This window comes from Bos taurus, chromosome 27 (genome assembly GCF_002263795.3).
Source record: "Bos taurus isolate L1 Dominette 01449 registration number 42190680 breed Hereford chromosome 27, ARS-UCD2.0, whole genome shotgun sequence".
Classification (NCBI taxonomy): Eukaryota; Metazoa; Chordata; class Mammalia; order Artiodactyla; family Bovidae; genus Bos; species Bos taurus.
The window spans coordinates 6,431,821-6,440,978 of record NC_037354.1 but is presented as its reverse complement, the minus strand read 5'-3'; the positions used below and the strand labels follow the sequence as shown (position 1 = coordinate 6,440,978).

The 9,158-nt window shown below is 43.7% G+C and overlaps 1 protein-coding gene across 1 annotated transcript; it reads right to left on the bottom strand.

The window, feature by feature from the left end:
- Positions 1-7,383: 7,383 nt before the first annotated feature.
- On the bottom strand, positions 7,384-8,645 carry LOC100296035 (beta-defensin 103A). Its single transcript, XM_015460826.3, has 3 exons — positions 8,628-8,645; positions 8,394-8,482; positions 7,384-7,739 (listed from the first exon to the last, which is right to left on the bottom strand). The coding sequence occupies exons 1-3, from the start codon at positions 8,643-8,645 to the stop codon at positions 7,601-7,603; spliced, it is 246 nt and encodes an 81-aa protein (XP_015316312.1). The 3' UTR covers positions 7,384-7,600.
- Positions 8,646-9,158: the final 513 nt, after the last annotated feature.

Below are 9,158 nucleotides of genomic sequence, written 5' to 3'. Positions count from 1 at the left end.
TCTCCATCTTTGGCTGCAAAGAATATAATCCATCTGATTTTGGTGTTGACCATCTGGTGATGTCCATGTATAGAGTCTTCACTTGTGTTGTTGGAAGACGGTGTTTGTTATGACCAGTGCATTTTCTTGGCAAAACTCTGTTAGTCTTTGCCCTGCTCCATTCCATATTCCAAGGCCAAATTTGCCTGTTACTCCAGGTGTTTCTTGACTTCCTACTTTTGCATTCCAGTCCCATATAATGAAAAGGACATCTTTTTTGTGTGTTCATTCCAAAAGGTCTTGTAGGTCTTCATAGAATGGTTCAACTTCAGCTTTTTCAGCGTTACTGGTTGGGTCATAGACTTGGATTACTGTGATATTCAATGGTTTCCCTTGGAAACAGAGATCATTCTGTGGTTTTTGAGATTGCATCCAAGTAGTGCATTTCATAAGCGTCTTTTAATTTCATGGCTGCAATCACCATCTGCCATGATTTTGGAGCCCCCCAAAATAAAGTCTGACACTGTTTCCACTATTTCCCCATCTATTTCCCATGAAGTGATGGGACCAGATACCATGATCTTAGTTTTCTGAATGTTGAGCTTTAAGCCAATTTTTTCACTTTCTTCTTTCACCTTCATCAAGAGGCTTTTTAGTTCCTCTTCACTTTCTGCCATAAGGGTGGTGTCATCTGCATATCTGAGGTTATTGATATTTTTCCTGGCAATCTTGATTCCAGCTTGTGCTTCTTCCAGCCCAGCATTTCTCATGATATACTCTGCATAGAAGTTAAATAAGCAGGGTGACAATATACAGCCTTGACATACTCCTTTTCCTATTTGGAACCAGTCTGTTGTTCCATGTCCAGTTCTAACTGTTGCTTCTTGATCTGCATATAGGTTTCTCAAGAGGCGGGTCATGTGGTCTGGTATTCCCATCTCTTTCAGAATTTTCTACAATCTAATACAGCCTAAATAAATAAACAAAACAAAAATTGGTGTGTTTTAGTCATCTATGGTTTTCAGCACAGCAGAATTTTTTTCTTTTAAGGAAGCTGATGATGCAGTTTTATGTGCAAAACCAGGCATGACTTTTCATAGAAGGGTGTTTCCAAAAGGGGTCAGGGTGCCATGGTGAGTTTCAATGGAGTTTCTTGCCAGGGTCCTCACCAGTGGGACACAGCCCTTGTCAGGAATTGCACAATTGCTGTGGCTTATTTTTCCTTGGCAAGGTCTAAAGATGACTCCTTTGCAGCTATGTTAATCCTGCAGATAATGCCCAGGGGCATCTCTGTCCATCAGGGAAGGGTCCTGTTGCCTCAGCAAGGAGGTCACACACCCAAGAAAGCATGGGGTGGCTCACCAGAAACCAGAGATGAGTTCATATAGGATAGAGGAAAGGGTTAATTTTAGGTCAAGTCTACATGAATTGTCAGTTTTCCCAGGTTCAAAGCGAAACAAGGCCATGTGGATTGTGATTGCTTCATGCCTGGGCTGAGAGGTAACTCATGGTTTCATTCTTCAAAGGGAAGATAAATGCTGTGTCCCCAAACTCTTAACCTGTGAGTAGGAAATTGAGGCAGGCTCTTTCCAGGAAAGCGCCTCAGTTCTTCAGGCAAGAAGGGGTGTCTGAGTCCTACAGATAAGGTTTTGAAGAGCAAAGCCCTTCACATCTACGAGTCCACAAACAGGTGTTCTCAGCACGGAGCCCTGGGTGTTAATGGGCAGAGGCCATTGTCCCCAGTTCCCGTGTCCTATGGACGGGGCGGGTGCCATGGCTTCTGACAGTCACGTGGGAACCTGCCCTCAAAAGGGGACCAAGGCTGGGTCTAATGCTGTGCTCTCCCACTGACATTTTACTAGTTTCTTCTTTGAACTTGTCCCACAGTTATATTTTGCAATGAGCCTTGCTCAGTAGCTGGCCACTTTTATTCACATTATCTCTTTGAATTCCCCTAAACAAACCTGCCAGGTGGGTATGACACAAGGTTTATTCAAAATAGTCTCGAGGACTAGAAAGCCATGTCTGAGGCCACAGGCAAAACTGACTTAAACAGTCGATTAAAATTGGCTGCAAATCCAACAAAAAGATGTATCCAAGGCCGCAGTCTACTAAGTGGCAGTGAGGTAACTTGGAGCAAATCGACCTCTCTTCCAATGTTCCTGCCTGCCTTCTGCAGTCACCACAGTGTCCTGAGAGCTTTATCAGGACATTCTCCTATAACTTGAAAGCTTGAATAGCTATGTCAAATGCCAGCTAAATGGTGCTAATGAGACCAGAATTGGGCGGAGCACAACCTTTTTTTATTATTTTTTTTAAAATTTTATTTTATTTTTAAACTTTACAATATTGTATTAGTTTTGCCAAATATCGAAATGAATCCGCCACAGGTATACCCACGTTCCCCATTGTGAACCGTCCTCCCTCCTCCCTCCTCCCTCCCCTACCCTCCCTTTGGGTCATCCCAGTGCACCAGCCCCAAGCATCCAGTACCGTGCATCAAACCTGGACTGGTGACTCGTTTCATATATAATATTATACATGTTTCAATGCCATTCTCCTAAATCATCCCACTCTCTCCCTCCTCCCCAGAGTCAAAAAGACTGCTCTATACATCAGTGTCTCTTTTGCTGTCTCATATACAGGGTTATTGTTACCATCTTTCTAAATTCCATATATATGTGTTAGTATACTGTATTGGTGTTTTTCCTTCTGGCTTACTTCACTCTGTATAATAGGCTCCAGTTTCATCCACCTCATTACAACTGATTCAAATGTATTCTTTTTAATGGCTGAGTAATACTCCATTGTGTACATGTACCACAGCTTTCTTATCCATTCATCTGCTGATGGGCATCTAGGTTGCTTCCATGTCCTGGCTATTATAAACAGTGCTGCGATGAACATTGGGGTACACATGTCTCTTTTCCTTCTGGTTTCCTCAGTTTGTATGCCCAGCAGTGGGATTGCTGGATCATAAGGCAGTTCTATTTCCAGTTTTTTAAGGAACCTCCACACTGTTCTCCATAGTGGCTGTATTAGTTTGCATTCCCACCAACAGTGTAAGAGGGTTCCCTTTTCTCCACACCCTCTCCAGCATTTATTGCTTGTAGACTTTTGGATCGCAGCCATTCTGACTGGTATGAAATGGTACCTCATAGTGGTTTTGATTTGCATTTCTCTGATAATGAGTGATGTTGAGCATCTTTTCATGTGTTTGTTAGCCATCTGTATGTCTTCTTTGGAGAAATGTCTATTTAGTTCTTTGGCCCATTTTTTGATTGGGTCATTTATTTTTCTGGAGCTGTAGGAGTTGCTTGTATATTTTTGAGATTAGTTGTTTGTCCATTGCTTCATTTGCTATTATTTTCTCCCATTCTGAAGGCTGTCTTTTCACCTTGCTAATAGTTTCCTTAGTTGTGCAGAAGCTTTTAAGTTTAATTAGGTCCCATTTGTTTATTTTTGCTTTTATTTCCAATATTCTGGGAGGTGGGTCATAGAGGATCCTGCTGTGATGTCTGTCGGAGAGTGTTTTGCCTATGTTCTCCTCTAGGAGTTTTATAGTTTCTGGTCTTAGGTTTAGATCTTTAATCCATTTTGAGTTTATTTTTGTGTAAGGTGTTAGAAAGTGTTCTAGTTTCATTCTTTTGCAAGTGGTTGACCAGTTTTCCCAGCACCACTTGTTAAAGAGATTATCTTTAATCCATTGTATATTCTTGCCTCCTTTGTCAAAGATAAGGTGTCCATATGTGCGTGGATTTATCTCTGGGCTTTCTATTTTATTCCATTGATCAATATTTCTGTCTTTGTGCCAGGACCATACTGTCTTGATAACTGTGGCTTTGTAATTGGAGCACAACCTTTAAAAGAATGACGGGGACATCCCTGGTGGTCCAGTGGTTAAGAATCTGCCTTGCAGCGCAGCGGATGTGGATTCAGTCCCTGGCCTGGGCACTAGGATTCCACATGAAGGAAAGAAAATGAAGTCGCTCAGTCCTGTCCGAATCTTTGTGACCCCATGGATTTGGCCCACCATGCTCCTCTGTCCATGGAATTATCCAGGCAAGAATACTGCAGTGGGTTGCTATTTCCTTCTCCACATGCCGTAAGGGGACTAAGCCAGTGTGCTGAGATGAATATCCTGCATACCGCAACTAAGACCTGAAGTAAATATTTTTTTTAAATCCCTTTGTAACACGGCAGCTAGGTGACACACCCAGAGGCGCCGTGACAATTCCAAGGCTGACCATAAAGTTCAAAATGTAGGTGCTGACCCAGTTCCTGGAAATCCCCACACTTTCCGCAAAATAGCTGGAATACTCCTCCCACTCATTAGCCTATGATATAACCCACCCCTATAAACACCGACAGCCCCATACCCTGGTGCTGGGCTTGCTTTCCAAGATGGCCCACACTCTCCGTGTAGCGTGTTTCCTCCCTGGATTGACCTTCCTTCACCATGACTCGCTCTTGAGTCCCTGCCTGTGCCAAGCCAAGTACCCGCATTCAGCAGCCATCCCAGGGACTCGGACGTGACCTGAGATGCGACCATCTTTTCTCACCCCACTCTCTTTCCTGCAACACTGCTACCATCTCCTCCAGCCTCAGAGATCACTGGAGCGTTAAAAGTTCACTGTCTTTTTAGTTTGTCCATTGTTTCCTTTGTTGTGCAGAAGCTTTTCAGTTTGATGGATCCTACTGTTTAGCTTTGTTTTTGTGGCTTGAGTGTCAAGCTCAAAACCATCCTTGTGAAGACCCATGTCAAAGAAATTTTCTCCTATGCTTTCTTTTAGGAGTTTTGTGGTTTCAGAAGTTTTGTGGTTTTTGTAAACCTTTAATCTATCTTGTGTTGAATTTTGTGTATGGTATAAGAGATCTTACTTGCTCAACAAGGAATGGAACCTGTGCCCCCTGCATTGAAAACTTGGAGTCTTAACCAATGGATGGTCAGGGAAATTCCAATTGTAACTGCTAATTTGTCTGTCTCTCCGATTATTCCTGTAAGTTTTCTTTAAGAATTTTAAAATTCCTTTGCTAAGTACATTCTGATTCAGTATTCATATGTATTCTTGACGAATTAAACATTTTGTCATTAGGATAAATACTCCTCTCCATATCTGGTCCTTGTCCTAAAAGTTAGTTGACTGTGCTGTGCTTAGTCACTCAGTTGTGTCTGACTCTTTGTGACTCCATAGACTTTAGCCTGACAGGCTCCTCTGTCCATGGGGATTCTCCAGGCAAGAATACTGGATTGGGTTGCCATGCCCTCCTCCAGGGCATCTTCCCAAACCAGGGATCAAATAAGGTCTCCCACATTGGAGGTAGATTCTTTACCATCTGAGCTACCAGGAAGCCTGTCAATTAACCAAAATAGCCTACCATGTTTTCTTTAATGTTTCCATAGCAAATCTGTCGGCTCAACAGTAAAGAATCTGCCTGAGGTGCAGGAGATGCAGACACATGGTTTTGATCCCTGGTTCAGGGAGATTCCCTGGAGGAGGGCATGGCAACACACTTCAGTAATCTTGACTGGATGATTCCATGGGGGTCTCAAGAGTGTTGGACACACTGAGGGTCTAAACAATGACCACAGCAGATCTGTTTCCATCCTTTCATTTTAAATCCATTTGCCTTTATATTTGATATCTCAAGTGGGTTTTTTATAGTTAATTTATATCTGATTTTTTTTTTTTTTTTTTTTTTACTGAAAGGACCATCTCTCTCCTTAAGATAGGGTCTAGAATCTTAGCATCACACTTTATCACATCAAGCTGAACCAAAATTCCATCTAGTATCATAGACTTCGTTTTTCAGAGCAGTTTTAGAATTGAATGAAAAGCACAGAGTTTTTAGGCAGGCTACACAGGCAGGCTACAGTCCACAAAGTGTCAGCACCTCCACAGTCCACAGAGTAACAGAGTCGGACACAACTGCAGTGCCTTAGCACACAGGCACACACCCCTGATCCTGACTCCCACTGCTGGTTTTCTGTCCAGAAGTGAAGATACCTGCACTCTCTGAACTTTGACCCCATTCTCTTCCACTCAGAAGAATTGACGGTCTGTTTGGGTTCTTGTTGCCTGAGCTTTAGGCCTGGAAATCTGTAGAGGCTGGAGATGTCATAAGTCTCACTTCATCTGTTTCTTTTCTTTTTTTACAAATGGTTAAGCACATAACATTTAATTAGCGAATTCATTAATTTGGCTGCCTTGGACCTTAATCATGGCAGGCAGGATCTTAGTTGCGGCATGTGGGATCTAGTTCCCTGACCAGGGGTGCACCCAGGCCCCCTGCATTGGGAGCACAGAATCCCAGCCACCAGACTGCAAGGGAAGTCCCTCACCTCACTTGTTTTCTTCTCTCCTCAATTATGGTCCTGTACTGCTTGTGCCAGAGTCTGAATCAGTAGTTTCACAGGTTTTGCCTGGTTCCGTAGTTGTGTAGTGTAGGAAGGCAGCATACAGTCCCATCACAGTCCTTTTTTTTTTTTTTTTTTAAATGCTGAATTGTGGGGTCCAAGCTCTTGTCTTTGAGGGTATGCCTTTTCTTCCTGAAAACTCAGTTCCTTGACTGGGGGCTCAGGGTGGGGGTGATGGGCCTGCCACCACATTTGCTGGAATCGTTCTGTATCAACCTCCAGAGACCACTAAAGAGTTACAACACGACGCCTCCAAGGCCTTGGAATGTACTTCAACTCACTAAAAGGGCATGGCAACCCACTCCATGTCTTCTTGCCTGAAGAATCCTATGGACAGAGGAGCCTGGTGGGCCCCAGTCCATTGGGTCACGATAAACACTTGTTGAGCAGCTTTTGTGTCAAAACACTTGGGCCAGGGGTGATTAAGCAATGAAGTGCCCTTCAAAATCCTGCAACCAAATATGGAGATTGGAAATATGCAAATGTAGTGAATGTAAAAATCTAGCGGGACTCGTAGATGGAGCACTCATATCAGAACCCTTTTAAAAGGAAAGATCATATTTGTTGGGGAAAGCAGCTGTATTTTTAAAAAGGAGGTAGAATTGGAGGTGCCCCTGAGAGATGGGTTTGGAGACATAGCTGGAGAAGAGGTTTCATCCAGGCCTGAGGTCAGTCAGAACAGAGGCAAGAGTGAGAGGAAAGCTGAGGGCAGGGTCGAGGAGGAGCCAGGTTCCCCGTGTCACTGAGCTGTAAAGTGCACAGAAGGAACTGGGAAGACCCTCAGGGGTGCCCTGAAGTTTCAGAGATGGATTTGATGGGGAAATGCTATGACAGATAGACAGACTGAAAAGCTCAGATGGGTGACAGAAGGCAAAGGAAGTGTTTTAGAAAGAACAAGTGGTCCAGTGTCACTGGTGAGGGAAGGGGTGGTGAAAACTGTGAAAGAGGAATAAAATCTGACAATCTTTGGAACATCAGTTTGGACCCTCTCACTATGGACTATACTTTATTTGAATTAAAGGTGAGTCATTAACACTTTCTAAGTTGCCTGTTTGGTAACAACTAGCACAATAAACAGAATGTTAAAAAATAATAATGATAATAATCAAGCTTCTAATTTATTGCAAAAAGTCTTTAATTTGATTGGCTTCTGGAGGAAGCATTTTCACGCTTTGTGACATTCTCCTTGTATTTCTGGATTTTTCATTTCTTCTTCCGGCAGCATTTTCGGCCCCTCAGGGAACAGCGGCCTATCTGTTCCTCCTTTGGAAGGCAGCCAATAAGAGCACACTGGCTGCTTCTTATTTTACAATAATACTTTTGTAACCCACTTATGATGCTGCTATTGCGTGCAGGAAAGAAACGAAGCACACGGGAAGGTTTTAGGAAGGCCGTGGTACAAGTCCAAGGCTTTTGGAATCCCTCTAATAAGTTATCTGGTGCCATTTTTTATTCTTTAATGTCTTTTTCCTTTTTCTTTACCATCTGGAGTAAAGAAGAAGGTGGGGCTAGCTACTAACAATGTGTCTGTGGGTTTGGCTCAGCTGAGAAAGTGGCGTGACCATAGCAGCCCCCTTGTGAACTGACCCCTGGGAGGCAGGGGCTGTGATGGTCCCCTGGGCCCTTAAGAGGCCAAAAGACTGTACCTCCAACCACTAAGCTAAGAAAAGGGAATCTGTGCTTCTGTCCTCAGATTAAGTTCATTTTTCCTGTTGGTATGAAAGATTTACATCACTTTCTTCCTGTCTCATGAACAGGTATAACAATTCTCCCATGGAGGGATGGTTTGTGAGCTGATTAGTCTCTTAAGAGTGAATCAGAAGGGATGGAGACCCTGCTTTGAGGTTCTTGATGATCTTTGTCAAGAAAAACAAAAACTGGTAATGTCTAGTTCCCAGACAATAAATTTACTTTATCTAAAATTCCCAAACGAATGGAGAGGGCTGACTCTGCATGACAAATTCTCAATCCATTCAGCCCTCTCATTTCCCAGCACATTTTACCTGGAACAGGCAGCAAGAACAAGAAGAGCAATGCAAAGAGAAGGTAGTAGAGCCTTATGGCTCTCTGGCTTCCCAGCTGAGACTGGACAGGACGGTGTGGTCGCTCACTTTATAAAGGCTCCAGGTCTGCAACCATAGGGAGAAACATTCAGCAGCTGCAATTCCTATAATATTATAGTGATGACAATAAGACGTATTTCCTGATGCTTCATGCCAAGGTTCCTTACAAAGCAGACCACGCCCATCCCCCCCAGGACTTAATTAAAAACCTAAGGGAGATTCAGAGCTTGATGTGAACACAGGGCTATTCTGATGCCTCTGAGCTCTGGGTGCTCCTGTAGGGCTGGCTCATGTCTGGCTGTCTGAGATGGGAAAGACCTGCCCACTCCTGGATGCAGTCCTGGAGCGTGTAGCTGGGAGCTCACCTGTGCCCACTGTGGTTCTTCTAAGCTTTTGCCTTCTTTCTAAAGTCCTGAGAGAGCCTGAACCCCATCAGTCCAGTCCAAGGCTGGTGTATTCAGAATCTAGGTGTAAACTGGGGCTGGGTCATGCCCTGAGCCTGCACGGATATGCCCAAAATGGGATCAGCTTTTAAGTAGTTTGGGAAGGGAGGGAAAATTGGCTGCATTCCAGAGACCCTGCCCTGTGTCCTTGGGCTGTGATGGAGTGTGACATCTCAGGTCAAACACAGCTTACACTTTGCTGCGTTCTGAAAAACCACCAAATTCGTGAGTCAGGAAGGTGTCTCATTTTCCCTC

Bases quoted from the DNA above. Each gene is read 5' to 3' on its own strand.
- LOC100296035 (XM_015460826.3), bottom strand. The intron at 7,740-8,393 runs GTGCTGGGAAAT...TGCACGCAATAG, and splicing joins CTGCCTGTTCCAGGTAAAAT to CAGCATCATAAGTGGGTTAC.